This window comes from Podarcis gaigeae (genome assembly GCF_964106915.1).
Source record: "Podarcis gaigeae genome assembly, chromosome: 1".
Classification (NCBI taxonomy): Eukaryota; Metazoa; Chordata; class Lepidosauria; order Squamata; family Lacertidae; genus Podarcis; species Podarcis gaigeae.
Window position 1 is genome coordinate 72138358 of NC_139678.1, and position 27151 is coordinate 72165508.

At 38.1% G+C, this 27151-nt stretch overlaps 1 protein-coding gene across 2 annotated transcripts in view; it reads right to left on the bottom strand.

The window, feature by feature from the left end:
* Positions 1–27151, bottom strand: part of PIK3C2A (phosphatidylinositol-4-phosphate 3-kinase catalytic subunit type 2 alpha) — a 46102-nt gene that overhangs the window by 4894 nt on the left and 14057 nt on the right. For both annotated transcript variants that reach the window (XM_083700958.1, XM_083700957.1), the window contains exons 4-32: positions 26747–26904; positions 25856–25976; positions 25065–25176; positions 22752–22831; positions 22583–22646; positions 21510–21653; positions 20930–20972; positions 20637–20847; positions 20424–20546; positions 19399–19566; positions 17221–17329; positions 15539–15681; positions 14093–14281; positions 13367–13460; positions 12272–12366; positions 11276–11456; positions 11075–11179; positions 9723–9815; positions 9022–9151; positions 8263–8399; positions 6791–6960; positions 6229–6385; positions 5676–5785; positions 5278–5485; positions 4280–4404; positions 2851–2968; positions 2676–2757; positions 1021–1130; positions 690–815 (exon numbers count right to left, since the gene is read on the bottom strand). In XM_083700958.1, the coding sequence (XP_083557084.1) occupies positions 690–815; positions 1021–1130; positions 2676–2757; positions 2851–2968; positions 4280–4404; positions 5278–5485; positions 5676–5785; positions 6229–6385; positions 6791–6960; positions 8263–8399; positions 9022–9151; positions 9723–9815; positions 11075–11179; positions 11276–11456; positions 12272–12366; positions 13367–13460; positions 14093–14281; positions 15539–15681; positions 17221–17329; positions 19399–19566; positions 20424–20546; positions 20637–20847; positions 20930–20972; positions 21510–21653; positions 22583–22646; positions 22752–22831; positions 25065–25176; positions 25856–25976; positions 26747–26904 (3706 nt within the window). The remainder of the gene's footprint in view (positions 1–689; positions 816–1020; positions 1131–2675; positions 2758–2850; positions 2969–4279; positions 4405–5277; positions 5486–5675; positions 5786–6228; positions 6386–6790; positions 6961–8262; positions 8400–9021; positions 9152–9722; positions 9816–11074; positions 11180–11275; positions 11457–12271; positions 12367–13366; positions 13461–14092; positions 14282–15538; positions 15682–17220; positions 17330–19398; positions 19567–20423; positions 20547–20636; positions 20848–20929; positions 20973–21509; positions 21654–22582; positions 22647–22751; positions 22832–25064; positions 25177–25855; positions 25977–26746; positions 26905–27151) is intronic.

A 27151-nucleotide genomic window follows, 5' to 3' on the forward strand; every position in this document is an offset into this window, starting at 1 on the left:
AACAGGCTTGTAAAAATAAGCTTTAAAAATGGACTTGCAAATTTCCCTCCCAACCTTCTCCCCCAATTTCATATTCCATTGTTTTAACTGTAACATTCAGAAGACTGAGAATTTTTTTTTTAAAGAGGCAGATTTTCAGGAAAAATCCTGGCACTGGATTCTTGCTTGAAGAAAATATTTTAGAAGAGGCTCTCCTCTCCTACTCCAAATTAATAAACAGGGATACAGTGCTTTCAAGGATAAAGCTAACCTCCCAATTTTTGAAATCATTCCCTGTTATTGGAGAGGGGCACCATGGTTAACTGGGATATGAGAGAAGATCATTCTCTGTAATCCACACTGAGCATCCTGAAAAGGTGGTAGACTTCTCTTAACAGCTTAAGGCATCTTGGGATGTTAAAGTAATTGGAAAATTTGTACAGCCAGGCGCATATATATATATATATATATATATATATATATATTTGCTTTCGTAGATCGTTTCTGAAAATATATATTTTCTGACCCCAAGCTGTTCATACAGCATGGGTTATGGCAGCTGCAGGATAGATGTGATTTAGAGTATGTTTCTTACTCCCATTGGGGCAATTCAATGGGGGCCCACTGATGTGTTCCATCAGTTATAGCTATGTAACATGGATTTGCTTTGAAAAGCCACCGAATATTATACATAGCTTATTTCAGCTTACCATTTCATTAAATGTTGGATTTCTTGTTTTCCGTGATATCTTGGTTTTCCGTTTAGAGGTTTTATGTATGTCCGGAAGCAGATATGTTTTCACATATGGATTTGGGTCTGTGCCATCATCAGTCACCTGAGAATGAGAGCACATCTCTGGTGTAAGAAACAACCATCAACCATACTGAAATAAAGTAAGACACTGGCGTTGCTGTTTAAATAACACAGGGATTTTTTATCATAGGGATCATACCCTTAGAAATAACTGTTGGTAAGAGCAAACTACTTGTCACCAAAATCTACTATGAACTATCACATGCATTTTCCAGTTTTGTACATACCAGATCCTTAATGTGCATCACCATGATAAACAGAGTGCTGTTTCTATAGGAGATAGATAGTTTAACTTCTCCTCCTACTTTGCCCGAGGTAGGACTTGAAGGGCTCACATCTTAAAAAAAGAAAAGGCAGAATGATATTTCCCTCTACATTCCATAGTCAGAACGTTATCTAACCTGTGCACTTGTCATTCCCTTTTCCCACATAGGGAAAATCATTCCCTGCTATCAGAGAGTGGCACCATGGGTAACTGGGATGTGAGAGAAAAGCACTCTCTGTGATCAGTACTGGTCATCCTGAAAAGGCCAGTTTATGGAGTTCTGACTACTTGAAATGACAACATGTAATATCACATTACTATTGAAGCAATGGGTTTCCCGCACCAAAATCCCTATTTTTCCTTAGCTAAAATCCATTAATGAGCTCTGAGTCAATGTATAAACAAAAACCTGGTTGTATAAACAAGTGCTCAGAGACCTCTCCTTTATCAGTTCATGACGGCAAGGATGACCTTGGCTGTTCCAGTAGAACAGGGATGACATGTCTAGGTCTTATCTTACGTCCTGACCACACAGACGCACAGACCTAGTCTGGGAACAGCCCAGAGTGTGTTCTTGGAGTTGGTGACCTCTTGCTCCAAGATAAGAGTAGGAACAGGAATACCCTTTTATGGTCAGAACTACAGGAAGGAAAACCCTTTTATTGTTAAGAATACCAGAGCAGGAACACATGTGATGTCAACCTGCGTGTATCGGCTGACGTGGTTGGATTCCTGGGGAAGGGGGAGAGGGTGCCTGCAGGATATATATACTGCATGAAATTTCTCATTTATTTGGACTTGCTGTGGACTGACCACGCGAGTGCCTTTCTGCTGTTCTGGAGAGCAGAAATAAAGAACTCTTTCTCTGAACCAACCCTTGGTGTCATCTGACTTCCTTCCTCCCTCCTGGGAGCAATGCAGAGCCCACCAATCGGTAAAGTCTAATAAGGCTCACTATCAGAGATGAATCCAACAAACTGTTATTGAGGAGATAGTGACAGAATAGAGTGAATTGCACAAAGCCCACTGGACAAATCACACACACTTTATTAGATAACAAATTCACCTCCTCTCCATCAAAAACTTTCACTACTTTATACCAATATGTTTGTGGTTTGACAATTTCCCACAGAGCTTAAATTACAGATGAGTGTAGAAGGGAGACATTTATTCATGGGTGGACTTATTTGGCAAAATGAGAAATGTGACATTTGTTGAAATATATTCTATTTGCTGGTTCTTCTATTCAATATAAAATAAGAAATGAAGCAAAAAAAAAAAGGGGGGGAGGGGAGAAGAAAACCAGCACACAAAATCATTGAACTTGTATTTTAAAATAGAAAAAGAAACCCTCAAATGTAAATCTTTTGAGATACATTCTCTTTCAAGGACACTTTAAACAGGTAAATATTTTTATTCACACTCAACTTATTTTGAATTATTGGTTTATATGCTAGGAAAAACCAGGGGCGGGGGGGGGGATGACTGAAATGTTCAATAACTAGTTCAATACTGTTGTCCTCCTGCCTTTAGGATTTCCCTTTTTGTGCTTGATAGAATGTAACTACAATAAATATTTTCACTTTTCAGGACACGATTTAAAAGTGATATTCTTACCTGTACACTTGGCTATTCCATCTATTCCTTCAGCTTTTTCATCACGAAGTATGGGATGGAAGAATGTATAAACAAGATCACACTAGATGTGGAAAGACAAAATGTTATTATATGGTGACTATACCCAACATAAAGGAATTAAAACAATGATGTTTATATTACTTTGTAGAACTACCTCCGAAACATCTGCAGATGCATTCATTAAACTTTGTATGTAGCTGTTCAGTTCCACCTTCCTTTTGGCTGCTACATCCTTTATGTGTGTTCTTCCTAAAACCATCTTACTAGGAAAGCTGCAATACAGATACAATGAACACAACATTAATAACAAGAGTAAGTAGCAACAATCAGTATTTAACTTTTGCTGAAATAAACAATTAAATACTTCAAGACTGTAAGACAAGATACTAGTATAATCTATGAGTTGGTCCAAAAGCTTGGGCAATCTTACAATAGAACAGAAGGAACACTGCAAATTATACTGTTGTCAGCTGTTCAGTATTTGTTACTATATCAAGAGTACTCCAAGTATAAGGTAACATGGCAACACACATGCTCCAAGGAAATATTTTCCACCCTTCTGTCCCCTCTCCCTTTTCTAAAATCACTGAAAGCAAATACTCAAGCATCATCAACTGTTATAGTCCCTTTCAGAAATGAAATGACAAATACAGAAAATAAATTCTCATGTGTCTGCATTACTCAAGAGAGCTGAGCAACAATTAATAGCTATTTCTAGGCAAAGTTATGTGTGTGACATCTATGTCATATTCAGAGCAGACCTGCTGAAATAAATGGTGAATGACCAGCACTGCATGTTACCCTTAGTATGTTTCTATAACATCCTTTGAGTCATTCTGACACACCATATCCTTAAGAATGGCAGAAAACTGTATACCAGTCTGTGACCCAGGCAGAATTTTAGACTAATTTAAAATGATATTCTTTTCTCAATTAAAAAATGAGTCGTGAAATACAGTTTGTTTCAGGGAGAAGCTACTACTACTTTCAAAAAAAGTAAAAAGCTCAACAGCACTTAAGGAGATACTGAAATAAATGAAGGCTTTAGGGCTATGGAACTACAGTGACTGTTCTGTATCCTTCTTTGATACTTTTCTTCAGAGCCAGTTACAACAAAGTGTTGTATACTCACAGCCTAGCTTCTGGAATTTAAGAGTACTGCATACAGTGGCGTAGCGTGGGGGGTGCAGGGGGGGCCGGCCGCACCGGGCGCAACACCTGGGGTTAGGGTTAGGGGGCGCAAATCCACGGGTTAGGGGGCGCAAATCCATGGGTTAGAGGGCGCACATTACTTGCCTTGCCCCGGGTGCTGACAACCCACGCTACGCCACTGACTGCATACATGGGGAAATGTATTTCATAAAAGGTTAACTTTCACACTTCACTTGTGTATAATCCCAGGAAGTGAGCCTCAGTTCACAGGAAAGGCTATGGCTGATGGGTGTAGCATAGATTTTACACGCTGAACTATTGCTATGTCCACTTTTTAATGTTACTGAGAAAATTTAATTGTTGCAAAACATGAAAGCTCAGTGGACTTCAAATTACTTTGTTTATATTTAATTGAGTTTTTAGGAACCTACCCTGGTAACTTCCAAAGAGGAAATAGGATGCCAAGCTTGTTGTGGAATTCCTGGAATTCATCAAATGTCCGAAAAATGAACGTGGGTTCATTTTGCCCCTCTCTTAAAACCCTGACAACATAGATCTGCCAAATCAGAAAGGAACACACTTTAATAACTTTTAAAAACACACACACATAAATTCTTTATTTTATCTATTTCCCATCATCCAACAAAAGAAAGCAAAGACAGTGTCATTGTGTCAAGCATGTAAACACACAAAAAGAACAATAATAATTTCAGTACCAGGTGTTGCAAGTGTGTATACAGGTTTCTTCCTCAGAATTATAGGTCCTCAAAGCTCTTATATAAGAGGGCAGGAAAGCGGAGTTTCATTAATGAGAAAAGCAGCAGTGACAGGCTGCAAGCTATTTTCAAGGTTACATTGGTTTTATGTTTGCTGTGACAGGGTCCGTGTGCACACTATGTATATGAACAGGAAGCCAAAAAAGCAGAGCAGGCCCACCCAACGTTTACAAAATTCATTTTCTACTGTATGACACTACCCTGGAAATATGTTTCCCTTGTAATGTTAGATTGTGGAATTAAAGCTTGGCACTTAGATTTGTGGACAACACAATTCAGACTGATCATAACCTGGGATCCTGAGCTGTTGAAATAGTATTGCTAAGCTGTTATATAAACACTGAATGATGGCAGACAGGAACTGGCCATGGCTTCCTGATCTACAGAAGCATGCAAGGCAAAAGAACACACACACATTCGGGATTTCAGAGTCTATGCCTCTCTGCTGGAGCCCTTCTTAATAAAGTAACAAACTACTTCTTTCACCCCACAGTTAAATGTCTTGATAAACCTGATGTCAAGTTCCAAGATAATAAATAGGCAATATTTGTGGAGAAGCAACAGCTTCAGGACTCAGCAAGTTGCACCAATAATAAAATGAAAAATGGCAAAACCTGGAAATCTTAAGACACGGAATGCATCCACATACTTACATAATATTTATCTGGGTTGTATCGCTTATGGTATGTAAAGACAGACACTTCTTTGATTCGACCATCTTGTTTAAGCGAGTATGTTTTGGGAGAAAAAGAGAGGATGGGCTCATCATTGGAAGGCAGGCCTGAAAAACGCAGCTGAGCAAGGTTGTGAATGAAAAAATTGAACTTTGTGGCAACACTTCCCAAACTTGATTCAATCAACCTAAAAAACAAAAAAGGGGGGGAGGGGGAATCAGATCATGTTCATTTCCTTTGAGGTGTACAGTACATTTGCTTAATTGGAGTAGAAAGGAAAACTATTTTCATAGATCACAGAATTGATCACACCTACTTTATTAAAACTGATGAACATGCATAAATAAGATTTTTGTAAAAAGGGAAAAAAGTGGTACCTTGTAAAGAAAATTGTAGCTTCAGCATCTGTAGTTTGGGGTTGAAGAGCATCCTGGACATATTTCAAGTCTTGAACTCCAGTAAGTTCTGGTAATCCAGAAGAGAGCATCTATAGAGTGAACAGATATGTTTTAAAAATGGAGAAGATCAAATATTCACTGGTACAACCAAACCAAACCAAACCAAACCAAACCAAACCAAACCAAACCAAACCAGTACTATATTTTAAAATAGCATTTCCAGATTTTATTACTGCAGTCATTATGACATAAATTTAATCTGCAGTTTCCTGCACTTAACACTACGTAGTTGTCTTTAAGCACAAGAACCATTCACTTGAAAACATCCAAGGGTTACAAGCCCACTTGCACAACTGACTTCCCCTCCCAGAAACAGAACTTCCCCATCCTCTCCTCTCTGCTTCAGCATCCTGCACCCCCTTTTCCAAAATATGCTCTGAAGATTGAGGGACAGTCTGGAACAGAGGTTGCAGGAGGAGAGGAAGTCTCTTGCCTTATTTGGTGAAACCTCCTACAATACAAAAACTATTACCAGTGATAGGAGGTTAAGAAAAAGGTTGGCTCGTTTCCTTATCAAGTTATAAGCCTGGCAGCAGAGATCTACGAACAACTGGAAACGGATGGTAGGTTTTTCACCACCGTTGATAACGTAGGCCATATCTGATGTCAGCACAAAAGGAGCCCGATCCCTTTAGAAAGAAGAGATAAATTAAATACAGATTTTTAAGTACTGAAATTTCATTTTCTAAACTTCTAACGTGAGGGAATTTCACAGGAACTCTGCAAATTGTGCAAAATGGAGAAGGAAGCAACTGCTGTAAGCAAATGGTTCAGAGTTTATCAGTGGCCCACAGCCCCCTTCCCTTCTTTGTATATTTTCATAGGTCGAAATAAGATCAATGTAGCTCTATTTATCAGATGCAGAGTCTGTATGGCAATCATACACTGTCATATTTAACATTATTTTGTAAGAAAAGTTACAGCTAACAGAGCATACTGCCACAGAAAGCTATCAATCTTTTCAAGACCATTCATTACTATAGCTGTAAAGTTAGCTGTATAGTGAAGCCTCAAATTTTACTTTGAAATCATACCTCTTAAAGCTCCCAAACATCTGTGCATGGCCCAAAAACTTTCCAAAATCAATATGGAATGTATGTCCTGTACTTCGAAGCATGATGTTGTCATTGTGACGGTCACAGATACCTAGGACATAGGTGGCCACGCAACACCCAGCACAAGAATATATGAAGTTTTCAGAAGCCTAGTATAAGGAAAAATAAATGTTAAGTTAGATTCAATCTAATTTACTACTAATTTACTACTTGGAGAATACTGTGGTTTATCATACATAAGTCAAGTGTGGTAGCAGAACTGCCAATCACTCAAATAGAACATAATTAGGGACTTTTAAGGATTGTATTAAGTTTTGCTTAATTTTGGAGAAGTTAATAGGGTAATATGATCAGTTGGAAAAGAGTAAGCACCATCTTGTGCCAGGTGTTGCAAGTAGGTTTTAGCGGTGTTAAGAAGAGTTAGGGGAGAGAAAACCTGAAGAGTTAAAAACATATTAAGGCACACAGTAAAATGGCTTCTACAAATTAATAGGAAACATGCGCAATTAGGAAGTGTAACGAAAAAACTGCACTAAAATTAGAATAAAAAGTATCAAAGTAATATAGTAATAAAGTTACTGTAGATCTTCCTTTTCTTTCTAATATGTAATATTTGCTTTAAAAAACCTGTGATGTACTTCAACAGGAGTTTCTAAACATCACAACAGAATCTGGCTGATTAGTTGGTTGGCATCCATCTGTCTCGAGAGAGAATGGAATGTGCCTCTGGGGGTGAAGTCCAACTGCTGCATTAGCAACACCAAAGTGACCACCCCAAGGCACAATAGAATAGTCTCCTTTTAAAATAAACAAATAAATAAATATTTAGCATCTTATTTTTAAAAATTAAGCTAAGCCTGCTAACCATTCCCCCCCCCCCAAGAAAATAAAGCTTGCCTTAAGTAACATCCTTGTCCACCTAGTTCAGACAGAAGCTATTTTCTAGGATCTAAATATCGACGTCATTATCTCTGCTTCTGATGTCAGAGGGTGAAGCTGGACTTTATATATGCAATATATGTGCCCTCCCACTGAGCTATGCCCTTTTCTCAATAGCAACGATTACTCTCTGTATCTCATAACGTGTGTGTGTGTGTGTGTGTCTTCATCCAAACATCACAGGCCAGTTTACATATCATAATCAGTTCATGTTCTGAAGCCATATTTACTTATAGCCTCCCGCTCACTGAATGGTCTTCAGAATGGGTTACATAAAATATACTTTAAAACAATGTAAAGTTTATGAAAAACATAAAGCCATCTGACTACCCACTGCAAGAAGCAGGTTGCTGAACTAGATAAACTGACACAGTAGGGCTCTTTTAAGGAAAGAGGGAAGCAGAACTCAGACAGTAATCCTTGGTGTGCAAAGGAAAAGTCAAGGGGCAGGGAGGAGGAGAGGTGGCCTGGCTCCATGTGTTTCCCCGGCATCAGTTTCATATTAAAGTTACCTTTTCATATTCTTCTTCTGTAGGGTTGTATTTTCTTAGCCATTCTGCAAGGGGCTTATCTTTAAAGGACCCTGTCACTCCATACTCTACTTGAATTTTCCTAAGTGTATCTGAAGCTGGAACAAGCTCCACCAAACCTTAAATCCAATAAGCAAAAAAATATTTATTGTCAGGCATACAGGATTTTTACTCTATTTCTATAATGGATTAAATTAAGTCTTAACTTCAAACATTTTAAAGAAATACTTCTGTGAATCCAAAGTGCTTGCTGACAAATAATGTTGCATGACATGAAATATTTGTACCCGTGCTCATTCAAATTGATCTTTAAATCAAATCAATACTTTTTAGATAACCAAAAAGACGTTAACAGTTTTAGACTTAGAAGTTGCTAGCAGCAGAATCCTTACAATTTTTAGCTCTCCTCTCCAATCATATATTTGAGATTTCTTCATATGGGATAGAATTTCCTTTACATCCATGTTAACACTTTATCCAACTGATTTCAGACACAGCTGAAACTGCAGGAGGGTGCTTTATATCAGATAGCTCTGTCTATGTCATCCCCCAAAGATGCTACTACTACACTTGCAAGGTGCTCCTCTAGCTTGCTCTGCAAATGCAGACATACTTTTGAGGCAGAGGCTTTAGAGCAATCATGCTAAAGCTGTGTTTCCACTGGGAACAGACACGAAAAGCAGACCAAACTCTAGATGGCATGGAAGGCATTATGCTCTGGGAACTACGAACGCTTTGCACCTCTATCTTTGCCAGTTGAAAGGCACTTGAAGATAACCATCCGCAGGTCCAGTCCTTCCTGTAACCAGATCTTGTCCATAATTTTTATCATTTGCAGCGCTAACATGTCTTGACGCAGATCCTCTCCAACCTAGTAGTAGTAATAATAATAATAATAATAATAATAATAATAATAATAATAATTTATTTGTACCCCGCCCATCTGGCTGGGTTTCCCCAGCCACTCTGGGCGGCTTCCAACAAAGATGAAAGATACACTAAAATGTCACATATTAAAAACTTCCCTGAACAGGGCTTCCCTGAACCTAGAACAAAAGTAAGGATGCAAATAGAGAGAATGACTTTCAACAGGACATGTGTCATAAGCTGGGGTGTGCACAGTTAACTACGTTGCTGCACAAGATCAGAAATGGATGTTTGGCTAGAAAATTCAGTACTTCTTATTTGAAGATGAATGGGAAAGGCCTGGAAAAACCTCAGAAACTCTGAGAACAGCATTCTTTGTTGCAATCTATAGCTCCTTCAGAGGCATATCTAGGGTCCCTTGGCAAGTAGCTGTATTGGTGCCCCCCACCCAATTAATTTACTGCAATAGCTATACATGCCATAGGTATGTATCATAAAGCTAACTAGTTTTAAAAGATTTATCAAATTTGTTACCACAAAAATATGTCTGTCAAAAACATACTGAAAAAATGTACCTTAAACATGACATTAATTTCTTCTCCCAAGGGATCTGCATTCACCAGAGCAAGTTTAAGAGGTACTGCATTAGAACTAAAGTAGGAACATGCCTGCAAAATACAATTTACATTAATTAGTGCAACGGTAGACTAACTAGCAATACAAAGGCAACCAAAGAGCTCCAACTATCCTTACAAGAAAATATTATAATTAATTTTGCTAAACTAGCAAATAAGCGAACCACAAAGGATACAGAAGCCCAACTTAAAAGCAATATGTTTTTGTTATTTTTCATGGCCATATTGCTGAAGTGAGGATGACAGATTTACAGAGATTTGCATTTTATCATCTAACCCTAGTGCCTCATTATAAAAATAGCAAAGTATGTTCCAACAGTATTATAAAGCTTTTTAAAATAAAAAATCTGCTTGCATTTACTATACGTATTTATCTATATTGTTCATTCTCCCTCCTTTTATTGTTACTTATTTTGTATCTTATTGGAAATGTATTTTTTTAAAAAAAGATTTATCCCGCGCTCATGAATGCATGGGGGGGGGCCTTGCAAAGGAATATGGCTTCAACAACTTCCTGTTTCTTCCTACAGCTGTGCACCTACGCAATTTTTTTTTTTACAGCTTAGTACAATGGTACCTCGGTACAGTCGTACCTTGGAAGTTGAATGCCTTGCAAGACAAATGTTTTGGTTCCGCCACGTCACAAACCTGGAAGTTATTGTTCTGGTTTGCAAACGTTCTTTGGAACCTGAAAATCCATTGCAGCTTCTGGTTGGCTGCAGGAACTTCCTGCCTTGGAAGCCAAGCTACGCCTTGGTTCCCGAACGTTTTGGAAGTCAAAAAGACTTCCAGAATGGATTTGGTTTGACTTCTAAGGTATGACTGTATTTGTCTTCAAATTTCACAAAGCACTGAAGTCAAGATGAGATTATGCAAAAACTGTATGTGTATTTCTAATTATGGTGGTCTTATTTTCTTTAGCACTTTCAAAATCTGTGCCGAAAATTCCCATACAGAGAATTTTAGGTTCTGTCTTCTGGTTATTACTGGAACTTCCATATACAGAGGCAACATGATTCCAAGTGCCATAGCCTAGGGAGATAAAGGGAGGAGTGCTTGACTTCATGCCATCCTGTGAACTTCCCAGAGGGACTTGTCTGGCTAATATTAGAAACTGGACTGATTGACCTTTCGTCTCATCCAACAATGGTTTTAATCATTTACAGTTTCAAGTCATTTGCCCTATACCCGCCAAACAGTTTTGCTCTTTCCTGCTGGTTATTCTTGCATGTATTACTAGATGTGAGTACATACATATTATACTGGATTAGAAATCCAGACACACACCATACCTTGACATTCAGTTCTTTAGCTACAAGGCTGGGACTGAGAGGCAAACGGCACTTGTTTTTTAAGAAAATGGACTGAACACGCTCCATTCCGCTTTGTAAGACAATCTGTTAATGAACAGTACAAGGTTAAAATTTACCAGGAATGAGAAGTGATTTTAATTGGCAATACACATACAAATATATATTCCTAATGTAACAAACCTGTCTGGAAGATCCACTTGCTTGTTTTACTTTTTCTGCCACGGTTCCCAGAATCTGTACTAATTTTGTCTGCTTTTCCAGCTCTTCTCTCAATCCTTTGCCACAGACTGAAAGGAAGGCACCAAGGATATGCTCATACCTTACACCATGTTTGATATCATGCAAGGCATCCTTCAGTAACCTGAAATATTACATAATATTAGATTAGTTTTCTTCACAAACTGCACACACGCACACCCTCCGTAGGCTACTAAATTTCCTGCTGCAATAACTAGATTATAAAGTGCCACAGAACACAGTATTAGTTGACACATACAACACAAGCAATGCAAGAAAAGGTGTGAAGGGAGAGAGGCTACAATCCTAAATACCAGGGAGTAAGCCCCAGTGTAGGCAGTGGGAATTACACCAGAGTAAACATGCCATGGATTGGGCAAGGAAATGTGAATTAAGAGTTAAGATGCTCTCTCTAGTACTGCAGAAAAGGGTTTTCAGCTTCCACAGAAGACTCCTATCAAGGAACTTTAGAGAAAGTGTTATAGATAAACTACTTTTCATCTCAGGGTTAGGGCCATGCTACTTCCACTACATTTGCAGTGAAACATTACATTTGACATTAAATTGGTGTTATCGTTTTGTTACCATTTGTATGTGGGTTTTCATTACGAAGCATCATCTTGCTTAGGATACAGAATGATTAACTAACTGCACTAGTATGAAAAAGGCTGACGTAAAATGTGGTACTTTACAATATAAGTTAGCCTGCTGGAAAAGAAAGCAGCAGCCCAGGGCATCATAAAGTAAGTACACTCCTGGTTTTTCAGAACACGTAATTAAAAATATTTCCAGTGGTGGCAGCAGATATTTTTCTACGCTGTAAGGAACTGTGATCTATAATAATAATAATATACTTTATATTCTCAGACTAACTAAAGTCTGGGAATATAAAATCTGATAACAAAAATCTGATAACAAAAAGAATGTAGATCTTCTTACCAATATAAATAGTGTGCTATTCGAATATTTCCTAATGCTCGGGCCAAAAGGAATCTGACTAGAGCGTTGTCCAGATAGGTCTCAAATTTTAGTGCCTAAATATATAAGAGAGATCAAATTTTAACCAACATAGTTATTAAAGCAGCTGTCTATTTGAGGGGCTACAGTGAACCAGTATAAAATATAGTTGTAATACTCAGTGAACACAACTGTAGGTGGCTTACTACACCCAGACACATGTAGTTTTACAGATATTTTAAGGGGGAAACTATTCCCATAACCATATTCCTGGGTATGTTAAGCTATTCAGCACAGATTACTATTCATTCAGAAAATATGTACTGATTTAGAATATCTGCCCTTTTGTTTGACACCTCCCATAACAATGAAAAATAGAACTACTTACAAAACATGAATTTTAAGTATAAATCAAAATTTATACTGGCTTATAAGCAAATGGGCAATCAACAACTAGCATACGCAATAAAATCTGTGATCAGCAACAATTAACCACTTTTAATTATATGATGGGCCTAAGCAAATTAAAAAGTTTTCATCTGGCACCAGGAAAGCTTCCCTGGACATTTCACATGTCGGGTGTCACAGATGGAAAAGGCTTCTCTTCAGTCACTGCCTGCCTAATTTCAGAAGCTGTGGGGAGGAGGCACTGAAAATGGTCTCAAATGATCTTAGCATTTGGGCAGGCTCACTCTCATCATTTTAGATAGGAACCAAAGAACTGAGTTCCATTGCAGCCTTGGAAATATTCTCCAGCCTTGCCTGGCATTAATCCTTCAGTATTCCCTTCTCCCTGGCCCTTGCCAAGAAGGAAGGAGGGTGTCTATATTAAAGAGGTAGCAAAAGCAACCAGGAATGCATGGAAATGGTTAGGAAAAAAGGAGGGAGGTCGTTTGTCTTTTAAAAGCAACTGCAAATTACAAACCATAGTTTGAATTTATTGGACTAAATAACACTGTATCTAAATGCTACACTTTCAAAACGTCAAAATGATCCATATTTTTTGTATGCAATTAGTAAATGCCAAGCTCCCTGCCCCCTCGCTTTCAAGATATTTAAATGTGTCATTCATCTCACCTGCACAAACTGGGGAAGAAAGTCAGCAAGTTCATCATCACTAATTGCCTCAATCCACTGCACAGCTCTTGTTCTTACTTCCTGATCTGCAAAGCTACAAAGCATAACATCTGTAACAAACAGTGTTTCGTTTAACTTTGACAAGAGCATACTTCCCCGGTGGTTTTTGGAACAAATAATTATTTTTATTAATGAAGAATCTAAATCAGTTCTTGGTCTATATAAAATGTGCTATAATCTGCAGGGGAACAAAGAAAATTGTCTTGAGAATTTGCAGCCTCGCCTCCTTATGGGGACTGTTGAAATGTTTCTCAGAATGCACTGTCATTCTGTGACTATCAGTACATGCAATATAACACAACAGGAAAGACACTTGATTGTACCAATAAGGGATATTCCTAATTGTGAATCCGCCTGCAAAACTATGCAACATTCTTCCAATGTCAACATTAACACTGTAATGTTCTGGTGAGGTGACTACCATGTTCCATCCCACTTATGTACTGGCACAGCACCACTGTAATCAAGCTACAAGCCTACTAAAAAAAATAGCAATTTATAACCCTAAGCCTTGCAAGATGCACATTTAATTATCTGCAATCTCCAAGGACACAATTGTGTGGCTGCAAACAGCAGCAAACAGTAAGTTAATGAATTATGAATGTGACTTGCACTTCTCACTTGAAGAAGAGAATAGCACAACATAGTTCAGAACTTGTTACTTACTTGGAGTCCAGCAATTCTAATGCAGTCAGAGGAGGTAAGGGAGGCCACCGCTGAAGCAGCAAATATATTTCAGACAGATTTGTCATATCCCAGTTTGGTGCACTGGCCAATATCTTTGGAAGGCTGCTTGCCTCTGTATGGCAATAATGTCTCTTCTCCCACAAAAATGCTTTATCCTTTCTAGACAATCTACAGAAAGAAAGAAAGAAAGAAAGAAAGAAAGAAAGAAAGAAAGAAAGAAAGAAAGGCAAAATGTTTTTATTAGTTCATGACATTATATTTATGGTTATCACAGTGGTCATTAATGCATGCCCCTTGGGAAGAAAACAGCCGCAAAGCTTAGGAACTGCAGAACACAATACAGTGGTACCTCTGGTTATGTCCGCTTCATGTTATGTTCTTTCAGATTACGTCCCGCGGTAACCCAGAAATACCGGAAAGGGTTACTTCCGGGTTTTGCCGCTCACGCATGCGCAGACGTGCAAAATGATGTCAAGCACATGCGCAGAAGCAGCAAATCGCGACCCGCCCGTGCGCAGACACACCACTGTGGGTTGCGCTCTTTTCATGTTGCGAACGGGCCTCTGGAATGGATCCCGTTTGCAACCAGAGGTACCACTGTATTATACTCTACTGTTGCAAAAGGCCCAAGCAGGAAAAAGGCTGCTACAGTCAGAATGGTAAAGTAAGGCTTTTGAGCTGCATTCATGCTAGGAGACTTTAGAGCTGACGCAGCATTGCTTTCCACAGTCTGCCACAAATGAAATTAAAATGGTTGTTCCATATACTGATTGTGATGTGTCTAATCAGGATCAACACAATCTACACATATTGACATAAAAAGGTAAATCTATCTCCCAGCTTTTTGCCACTTATTTCCTGCAAACAGGACGATAAAAAGACAAGATTTCCCCAGATCACCAAAAATCCAGTCAAAATACAAGCTGTATAAAAAAACAAAAATAAATGCAGGTATGATTGCCATATATGGCAATATACAGATGGGCAGCATGCTATATGGTATTCTGATGAGTATTTTCTGTAAAGAATGTCAGGTTTCAAGTTGTCTTGCACACAAAAGAGGAAAGATTTAGACGTGAGATTTAAATGTGTGGAAATACAGTATTGTTCTGCATCTATGTCTACATGAAGATAATTTTGTCAGGACTTGTAAAGTAGAAGACAGAGAAACTCAACACCTAATAAAGTGCAACATTTTGAACATGTATATTAAATTAAAAGGTGACTGTAGGATAACTATGTAGAAAGGCAAACCACTACTCTTAATATTAAGGATAACCAAAGTGAAGTCCTCCAGATATTGTGGATTAAAACTCCCATAATCTCTGAACATTGGCCATCCTAACTGAAGCTGATGAGACATGAAGTCCAAAACATTTGGAGGGCACCATGATGACTAACCACGCTTAACACAATGCAACATACCCAAGTGTACCCTCCTTGGAAAGAATGGAAAGAAGACGCTCTCTTGAATCTTTTTCCAATGTTTCTATGGAATGACATGTGGTACTGTTTGCAGCTTGAGGAATTTTGTATACAATATCAAATGATAAGGAAGGGAAATCAATCTGAAAAATTTAAAAAGTAAAATTATTGACGCAAACTATGACATGGCAACTCAGAGAACTACTTCTACATCCCAACTACGACCTCATTTCCAGCACCCACTTTTTGTCCTCTTTCCCCTCACAATAAAATAACAAAACGTCAAAGCCACAGACCATAAATATCAAAAAGAACATTTAGTGTGAAGTGTTCTCACAAATAATACGTATAGTATATAATAATAAAGTTTCCATATGACGTTTGTCATTGCAAAATGTGATTTACAATATATAAACAAATATATACATTAAAATAGGCAACAGGGGGCTGGGGAAATCTCAAGGACAAACTATTTTTAAAACACTGGATTAAAATGCCCCACCCATTCAAGGACACCACAGATAATTAAGAGCCAAAGTCCTGGTAAAAAGAAATGCCTAGTGCCTAAATCTATGTAGTGATGGCACCAGGCAGGCCAACCCTGGGGAGAGCATTCCACAAGTGAGAGCCACCACTGAATAATCCTGTTCTCATATTGCCACCCTCCAAACCTCCCAAGGAGGGAGACCATGAAAAAAGGCCTCAGATGATGACAGCAGGGTCTGGATCAGTTTATATGGGAAGAGGCAATCCTTGAGGTATTTTGGTCTTGAGCTGCATTAAGGCTCTGTAGGCCAAAACCAGCACTTTGAATTAGGCCTAGAAACTAATTGGCAGCCAGTGCAGTCAGGCCAGGATTGGTGTTATATGCCCAGACAATTAAAAATAGCTTTACTGTGATGTGCAAAGTGGACCTTAGAATGCAAAATCGACCAAATGAAGCTACAAGTGGAGAAGCCCATTTTAAAATGTTCCCTAGAAGCTATTACAAGTAACTAAAGTACTAGGAAGAGAGGTTCTAACTTTCTGTTGTTTTTTGTTTTTACATAGGTGCACATTCAAAAGTATTATGGCTGCCAACAGTTTGAAGTACTACAGTCTGCCTCTACTACACCATCTCATTACATTGTTTGTATAGGCCAGACATCATGCATCACATTTTTGGATGCAAAAGTCCATACTCAAGTACAAGGATCTATGTATATTTTTGCAGTTACAGGATACTGAGAATGTGATCCGTGCACCATTTCCCAGCATGCTTATCAGGATGATAAAATGGTCTGTTAAACTGCATTAAACACCCACCCTTGCACACAAAAAAGGGTTGTGTGTATAAGAACTTGTAATGTGCAAATCCCTCAGACAGAAACCTTTAAGTCTAAACCCTCACAGGCAAGCTATGTTACAGAAGTTTTCATATTTCTTCATCACTCTGCAGTTATTTTACTCTTTTGTATGTGCATGGACTGCACAGCCATATACAAAAAGGCTAAAGGAGAAAAAGGGCAGATATATCCTCACGGTTTTGCAAAAAGAGTCCAAGTAATGACGAGATACAGCACTCAAATTTTCATTGTGGATTAAAGAAGATGAGATTGTGAAGGGATCATTTATTACTACTCAAGTAATTCTGCATAGGGTATAAAAGCTTTTAAAAGCAATTAAGAGGGAACTAGCATTACCTGCAATACTATTCTTTCCATTAAATTTCCTTTTTTATGGACTGCTCCAGGGACAAGGTTTGTGGGAGGTGTCCAAAGGTGTAAAAGTTTTGTTCCACAAGTCAACATTCTACGGACACAAAACCAAGAAGAATTTAGTGCTCTGTGCAGAGAAAGAACTATCAGTTACAAAATGATAGCAGTTGGAATGTGATGACAGAATTTGCTTGTTAAATCAAATAAAGAGCCAACTTAAGCAGTTATTACTAGGAAGAAAAAACAAGTTTTGTTCATAGAATCATCTCAGACCTGATTCATATACTTCAGCATCAGCAAACTTACAAAGATAATTTTCCATATGCTTATAAAGATAATTTTCAGAAGTCTTGAGCACTGTGAACCTCTGGATTGAAATCTTTAGTAGCCTATTAGATCAAAATTCATGACCTCTGCAAGCAAAACAGGAGGCATGAAAAGTCTGACAAGGATGAAAGCACCAAAACAGAGACTTATCCTCCCTCTTATGGCACTGCCTTCTTTTTATCCATCTCCCTGAGAATGTCACCTAATGAATTGCCATCTCCCACAAGCTCCCTGCCATCAAAAGAATCTGTTGCTAAGATCAGTCTAGTTTCCTCACACAATGTGTCTTGATACTATTTCTGCTGCCATAGCATGAGAAACAAATGGGCTGTGTCCACAGATGCATTTGCCACAAACACAGCAACCTTAAAGAAGTTGAGAGATGTTTTGTGAAGGCAATCTACATCTTAAAGTGGAATTGTTGAGGATGTCACCCATCCCTCAGGACAGCTACCCTTGGGAAGACCACAGGATGCTCACAGTGACAATGCTGCCGCCTCATGCACGCATTCAAGAGTAAAACTGATTTAATTCAGGAGGGATAATTAAAGGAAGGAATTGAAGGCTGAACCCAGGTGAGAAAAATACAATTAATAAGTAAGGAAGCCCCCAACTTGGGGTTAAGGCAACAGATAGTCAACTGCACAATTTGGTGACAAAGGAAAGAATTAATTGGAAGGGAGAGAAGAATCAACTGTATAATTAATGGAAAAACAAAGAAAGACAGACACTGAGGGGGAAATGGCTCAGAATGAAAGACACAAATGCTGAGGAAAAGGCCTCAGGGGATGGAGTGGGGTGGGGTGGGGTGGGGGACAACAACAGAGAATCACTCACTACACTCAGAATGTCACAGATCGCACACACAATGAGCCAGAATAGACTGGGCCAGAAGAGTACCAGCAAAATCAAGTCTGCTTTAAGCAAGGCTAGAAAAACAAACTGCCACTCCAAGACAGGAGTAATCTACAGGTTATTTTGAAGTGGTAATGTTTTTTCCTGCCTTCTAGCAAGTGGAGGATGACAACCCACTTGACTGTGTTCTAGTGCCCACTTGAAAAAAGGCTGTACCTGCAGTATTCCTTAAGTTCACTCTGGGGTTGCTAACATGTAGTACCAACAACATCTGGAGGGCCCCAACACCTATTAACCTTAGCCACCATGGCCAATGGTCAAGGATGATGGGAACTGCTTTCCAACTACATTTGGCTGGACAATGTACTGGGAACCTAGAGAATTTCGTACAAGTAGTGGAATTTCTAGGGTGATAAAAATCTTAATAGCTGAAATCTTATGAATTAGGGATTTAATAAGTCCATATGCAGGACTGCAGTCAATACCACTCAGTATTCAAAAGTATCACAATCCTTTACATGGAGCCAGCCTATCACTCCACCCCTCGAAAGAATAAACTTATTTAAAATATATTATTCAAAATAGGAGGTGGCCGTTATCTAGAGCCCATCCCACCTATATACAGTGGTACCTTGGGTTACATACGCTTCAGGTTACATACACTTCAGGTTACAGACTCCACTAACCCAGAAATAGTGCTTCAGGTTAAAAACTTTGCTTCAGGATGAGAACAGAAATTGTGCTCCGGCGGTACAGCAGCAGCAGGAGGCCCCATTAGCTAAAGTGGTGCTTCAGGTTAAGAACAGTTTCAGGTTAAGTACGGACCTCCAGAACGAATTAAGTACTTAACCCAAGGTACCACAGTAATGCATTTCTCTTTCCATTTTCTTTGGTTCAACTCTATTTTCTTTGGATTAAAATTGGTAACCTCCCTCTAACAAAATTAAACTATTTGCCACAGAAAACATTTTGAATACTCACCGCCTAAAATCAAAAAGAGGTAAGGAAACTTGACCCAACATTTCAGGGCCTTTTCTCTGTTTATTGGAATCTGGTGAACTACCACCATTTTGATTTAATATTCCAAAGAGGGTAAGGCATAAGATGGATTCTAATGGCAACTGAGAGATCTGTATAGGAAAAATTATTCTGTAAAATAAGGAAATAGAATCATTAGGAATTACTGACTACTATGCTTTAAAAATATATCATATGTTCAAGAAGATCAATACATAGTTTCCCCATTGCTAAAACAGTGCTTTATTCTCTATTGCCAACTAAATGTTGACAATTGCACTATTGCAATCTCACTAACCCTCACCATACTTCAACAGAAACCCCTCTTACACAGACAAAATATTTCATGCAATATTTATAAACATTAGTGACAAAGAAACGGAGTCATTAGAAGCATGATGAGAAATGGAACAGGAATAATCAACTGACTTTTGTAAAGCCATGCTTTTAATATGGTGATGGCTATTTCCAACATCCATCACTTTTGTGTAAGAAATTGTTTGCCATCTGGGAAAAAGCACATGCCTACTTGGTTGTATGCACATGTCTCATTTGCCATCAGCTTCACACAGGATTCCTCATAGTTTCCCACATGAGGAAATTCCCAGTTTTGTATAGGAATTTCCATTGTGTGGGAAGCAGCTTGATCCCCAAGGCAATACTGGGGATGGGACCTGGGCTTGCAACCTTCCTTCCTTGTTTTCTTCACCAGCTGAATGCATTAATAACTGAACAGTAGAACAACACCAATTTTATTTTTAGTTATTTCTATCTTGAAAAGTTGGGAGGTTCTATGCAAATTATGCTAAAGGACCTGGTAAACTATTCAGAATTTCATGCACTGACAGAGCATAGAAAATGAAAGACGTTAACTTGTGGTCTGATGGAATCAGTAACATTAATTAACAATCTCAGGGGATGTGATAGCTACTGCTCAGAGAAACCATAATATTTTTATGAGTCAGATAAATAAAAAAATCACCACTTACAATTCATCCCATTTAATCAAATAGAAGAAATTCTTATAAGTGCCAACCTTCTTGGACTGCACAGGTTTGAAAAGATCTCTTCCATTGTGGGTAAGAGAACAAACCAAATAGTATTTTTCATAACTGTAAAAGGGAGACAAACATTATGATGAATCAAAACATTGTGATGCGTGCACACTGGGGTAAAAGGTGCATTTTGGTTTAGTTACTCACACAGAAACCCAGCTACTAAGGATTCCGTGAGCTGCAAATATTGTGAACTGGAGGTGCTCTGTGGCAGTCCATGCTTCTTTAGTGCTTTTCTGAATCTTTGGAGTGTTTAAGGGACTGCTGCACGAGTTCAAGTGGAGTTGAAGAAGAGCATATACTGCTGAGGTCAGCTGATCTATGCTCGTTTGCAGAGGGTTTTCAAGTTGCAAGGCACCTAAAGTAAAACATTTTGCTTTAGGAAGGTAACCATTAAAACAAACATTAAAGACAAAATTAGATGTAAGTTTTGTACTTACCAACTGCATTCTTGCTAGTCTCATCAGAAGATGTTAAAGAAACCTGTGCAATAACATATGGAAAACACAATCCTCACATATGTGAAAACCCTTGGTTATGCTATACTATAAATGAAAGTTATTCAGGTATCCAACCGATTGTTAAAACTATCCTATGAAAACTTCATAATAGTTCTTTCTTTCTTTACTTCTGTAGAGGCAAAATATGGGTTTCTTGTCACCTACTGTAAATGCCACAGTTCTCTCTGCCCTCTCACCCTCCACTGTAAAAGTACAGAATTAGATGTGGGAGGAGGAACGTCATCACTATCACTGCCCCAAGTCCCTTCAAAGGCTGTAATTGCAGAAGGACAAAATTAAATTCACCATGCTCCAAAACAAATAGTTTTCCTCCCCCTCCTCAAAAGAATAAGAAGAAACATTTTCCATTTACCTCACGCCATGCTTCTTGGCTAACGAAACAAAAACCTGTCCTTCCCAAATTTGCCCTATTTGTCTGCAGGTAATGCGGGGGATGGGACTAAATTTCCTTATATCTCACAAAGCACATACACAGCACAAAACATGGCAAGCCAATTACCTCAGGACTCGCACTCCTTGGAAGGTTAACTGCTCTTCTTAGCTTCTTTACAGATGTTGTAATTGCGGGAGTCTCTACCCCATCCAATGTATAGCAAATTTTTCGAACAGATTTAATGATATGATCTACAGCTTTAGTCTGGTTCTGATGAGAAAAGCACATGACAGAGGCCTGAATTAGGAGTCCAATTGTGTGGGTACGAACACAAGACTCACAGCAGCCAAGCTATCCCTGTCCAGCAATGGATGTATAGCTCCTTATAAAAATCTATATGGATTCTCATTTGTACTCTGAAAAATACACAAGCACCATTATTTGTTTTTAATGTGGAGGAATGTGGACATGGGGAAGTATGGACCAGGGTGGTGAGACTTAGCAGATTCGGAGAAAGCTGCAATAGTCCAGTTCTACTACTATTAAAGGTTAAGGGACCCCTGACCATTAGGTCCAGTCGTGGATGACTCTGGGGTTGCAGTGCTCATCTAACTTTACTGGCCGAGGGAGCTGGCGTTCAGCTTCTGGGTCATGTGGCCAGCATGAGTAAGCCGCTTCTGGAAAACCAGAGCAGCATACGGAAACGCCGTTTACTTCCTGCCGGAACGATACCTAGTTATCTACTAGAACTTTGATGTGCTTTCGAACTGCTAGGTTGGCAGGAGCTGGGATCGAGCAACAGGAGCTCACCCCGTTGCGGGAATTCGAACCGCCGACCTTCTGATTGGCAAGCCCTAGGCTCTGTGGTTTAGACCACAGAGCCATCCGCTAAAAAATATTTTTAGCCATCTCACCCCTTGCTTTTTCCTGTAAGACCAATTGCAGTCGTTAACAGTCATCAACAGGTTTACCACACGTATCAGCAAATCACCCATTCCCACCACCCTTCTGTGTAATACCCCTCCCCACCCTCTCACTATATATAAGGGTCTGGTGACACCTGTTTCAGTGTATCTGAAGAAGTGTGAATGCACACGAAAGCTCATACCAATAACAAACTTAGTTGGTCTCTAAGGTGCTACTGGAAGGAATTTTTTTATTGCCATAGAAGTAAGTTTAGTGCAAGAGATAATGCTTACCTCATTCTTAAGTAGTTTATCGACTTGATTATGATAAGCTTCCAACAGCTCTTCAAGAGACTGACTGAAACGAACAATGATTATATTACTATATGCATTTGTAAAAGAAATATACTGACAACTTGGAGGTAATTCATTTCATTACAAAGGATGTTATGACAGTGGTTACCTTTGAATGCTTTCTCTGAAAAGCTTTTCTACATGATAAAGATGCTTTGTCAAATCAACAGGTGTACTGTCATCATGTTCCTAAAAATGAGAGATATACAAGTTATTTGAAGGCTATAACCACATGTTTCTTCTAAAGGAACCGTAAAAAGTAATATAAACATAGACAGCAATTTGTCTGGAGTTTAGAAAATGAGAATTTTGGCTTTCCCCCACTCTTCCTTTAAAGAATAAAGTGCACAAATATCTACCTTCAAATATTCTAGTTAAGGGTTTGTCACAAAGTCTATAAACTTGTACTAATATTTTTCACCCTCCAAATTCTATTAACTATTCACCATGAATCAGTGAACCAAACAGGAATTTTGAAAGCCAACTCACTTTTTTTTTAACTGTAAAATCCATTTCAGGTTAACTAATGTTTTAGGCGGTAAGCCAAAACTGACCTAGGAATACGTAAGTTTAATTGAACTCAGTGGGGCTTGCTTTGGGGCAGACATGAAAAGGATTGCACTGTTAGCTCTTAAGCTCTCCAATGAACCTATTTCACCTCTACAAATACTTTAAAAAGCCCCAGGCCAGGTTCTAAAGAGCTCCATAATATGTACAAAATGTTTATTTGTGCATAGGAATTTCCTGCATTTTTTGCTTTCAGCTCTATTCATTGTGATGACTGCTGTTCTAAGGTTGCTTTATTTTCTTTGTTTTTTTTAAACAATGTACTAACAGAACAAAACAGCAAAAAAGGAGAGGAAAAGTTGGTTATGTTTAACGCAGTAAATAAAGATCTTAGAGAATCCAAAAAAGCATATGGATTTAAGTTTATTTGTGCCTTGTCACAGATGATAAAGAGTCCATTTTTCAACAAAACAATCATAGTTGTGACTACCCTTTTTGAACTGAATCATATCGGTCAATTTAACCATGCAAGCTATATCTCAAACTAATCAGCTAGTCCTCCAAACTTGGAGGCCAGATTTTGCTTCAGTTATAAAAACAGTGATATGGGCTGCACTTAATAAAGGATCATCTTCCTGTTGCCCATAGGCAACCAAAAAGAAGCTTCAATGGTTCCCTTGGCATGGTATGCCCTGTGATAATTTCAATTTCTTTAATGTTAGTTCAAAATTTTGTGATTTTGTGACAGTTCCAAAAGATGTGTAAAACATCTAGCACTGGGCATCTTACTTCTCCAACAAAGACTACTTGCTGTTATATATATATATATGGCTAAGATGTTTTAATGTTAAGTAACACCTGAAGATCATTTTACAGAAACTTTCCTAAGACCTACACTAACAGTATACTATGACACATTCAACAATACCATTTGGTTAACAACGGGGTGACAAAAAATAGCTCTATTCTAGAGTAAGAATTGTGCTCTGATTTTTAACATGTTGGATAAATTTGGAACCCATCATCTGCAAAAGAAGTATCCCGACGGAGGAAATGTCTGCTGTTTAACTGGATTAATATCCAGTGTGTTTTTTTCTGAGGGGGTATGCAGGGGTATGCATACCCCAAAACATTTTGTGAATCGTTGTACTTTTGTCCATTTACTTTATTTAGTTTCCCCAATTTGAACTATAAAGTGGTGATTTTTTTGAGTCAAAATGAGAGAACGCCTAAACTTGTTTTTTTTTTTTAAAAAAGCACTGTTAATATCTATTGATATGTTACAGCATATTTCAGTAGGACTAATTTTTATTAACTGTAACAAGGGGAAAGAACCTTCCTAACTCAAGAAATAAGCTAAAAATTGTTTTGTTCATTCCTTTATTTCATAAACTTTAAATACCGCTTATTTCTAAACAAAAACGAAAACAAACAACTTTAAAGTGGTTTACAAAGAGAGCATAAAACAATATAATGTAAAGTAAAAACAGTTTAAAATGGGCATTTAAGACATTTTAAAAAAATTAAAAACAGCAATAAACCAAGATCAACATTCTATGTATCTGGACTGGCTTGCCTTATAAAAGAAAATTAGATACTTGATGCAGTGTAGATGAAAGGGGAGGGGGAATTATAGTGCTTTATCAAGTTCTTTTAACATTTTAAGGAAGTGCTGACAAAATATTACAGAATATATAAAATGAAATCACTAGCAACAAGTATGTATTTTTCCCTGCTCCTGAACAGCTAAGAGGCTGCAATGTTTTTTTAATCCTCACTTATAATGAAAACAAGTTATATTTTTCTTCAGTTCCAAGCTACAAGAAGAGAGCAAGAAATGTGCACAACCTCAATAATACACATGAAATCAATAAAGTCAGGTTGTTTTGAGAATGTGTGTTCACTTTGTACTTACTGTTCGTGCCAAATCTCTGCATATAACATTACGGGTCAAGAGCTGCAGTTTAATATCCGTGTCCCACTTTCGGCAGTTCTGAATGTATTCATGGCTTCCTACACCGTGCTTACTGTAAAATAAATGCATGTGTTTGCCTACCATTTCAAATTTGCAAAATGTTTTCTAAAAGATTTTCCTGGAAAGGAATAGTGACTGGAATCTAGAAAGCAACACTGTGGTCAATGCAGACGTAACATGCCTTTGCAGGCAACATGTGCTCCCTTCCTCTTCTCCCTCTCACTACTGCCCTTGCTTCTTCTCCTTTTCTTTGTTAGCTATGGCTTAGCACATAGCTCTCAACTTTCCCCTTTTCTTGCGAGGAATCCTATTCGGAATAAGGGAATTTCTCTTAAAAAAAGGGAAACGTTGACAGCTATGGCTTAACATTATATTCATACAGAGGTTAATACTACCCATGGTTGTGTGATGAGTCTGGGAGATACACCAGGCTTCAAAACCACCCCAAAAAAAACTGTTTGAGAGGTGGAGGACCATCTCTCCCAAACAAACTTTAGGTGCAGAGTAGAAGAGGGATCAGCGAAAATCATCTTCTTGGCTATACATAAGTCCACCCCACCCCCCAGTGTCTACATGACATCATCATCAAAATGAGAGCCTGAATTTAATCCAGATTTACTCTTTTTGCAGAAAATCCAGTAAGTTAACAAACATTTGCAATATTTGCAATATTCTCTTTCTGAAAGCACCCTAAGCCCACTTAAATATTGAGAGGGAAAGTATCTGCTTACTTCTGCAAAACTTCTTCTTGTCCACAAACCTTCAAGATATAACTGTCAATGTCAACATCATTCAAGTCATCATGCACCCAGCAAAGTGCTTGCATTATTATAAGCTCAACTGGAGAACTTGCTATTTAAAGACACAAAAAACAACATAGAAGACAATAGTTAAGAAAGTACTATTTTATTCTGCACTAACTCTTGAGGTTTTTCCAATTTAAATGAGTTAATAGATATTTATATGAAATATAATTTGTATTTCCAGCTGATTTAAGTGCAGAAGTCCTTTAAAGACATAAAATCCAATACAAGGTAACTTATTAGGGGAGTGGTCACTATCAGAGTGACCTGGTGACCATACCAGAATATGCAGTGAGTTCTATGAGGGTTCTCCATAAAAAGATCAATGACATGTCTGCAAGTTTTCAACTACAAGGAAAAAGATTTGTTCACTATACTTTAATATAAACTCCTTGATTTAAGAAAGTGGCGGTGATAATCTAAATAATAAAATGTTACTTTAGAACCCAAGATAGCCAACTTTATCACACGGGAGATGGCTTATTCCCAGACTTATTTAAAAGGCTGACATGACATGCAAATTTGACCAGGCTGCCCAATTAATAGATGTGAAACACTTAAAACTAGTTCTAGTAAAAACAAAAACAAAACCCCAAACCCAGCCCATTTAACAGTTCCCTAATAATTACACCAGATGCATTTGGTAAGAGGAATCTTATCTACTGATATTTACAACCAACTGAAACCTAAACTGTAGAATAATGACTATTCTCGTGTGTGCTAATAATTTAGGATGCAAATAATTCTTGGAATTTTCATCTTGATGTAATCTTTTGATCTATGGAAACATCATTTATAAAAAAATGAAAACACCCATACCATCACATGTAAATATCACTGGCTGTTGGAAACCTTCAATATCTATTGAAATCTTGATGCTTGAGTTCTCTCCACTGATGTTTCTTTGCAACATTACTGGGCTCAGCACAAAGCCTGAGTTTGTATCAAGATTGTCATGGGGAAACCTGGTCCTCAACCTGTAAGCAATATGTATGTAAGTTCCATGCTCTGATGAAGATAAATTACACTTACATGGAGTTCACAATGTTACTTATTTCTTAGTAAACAGAGTTAGATTCACACAATTAATTCATTTGCTTTAAAACTGTTTTACTTGTTTCCCCTCCACCCTATGAGACCAGTCATTGGCCTTGTACTCATGGAACCTAATGTTCCACTATCCTACAAATCTCAAACCATCTATACAAAAGATATCTGAATCAG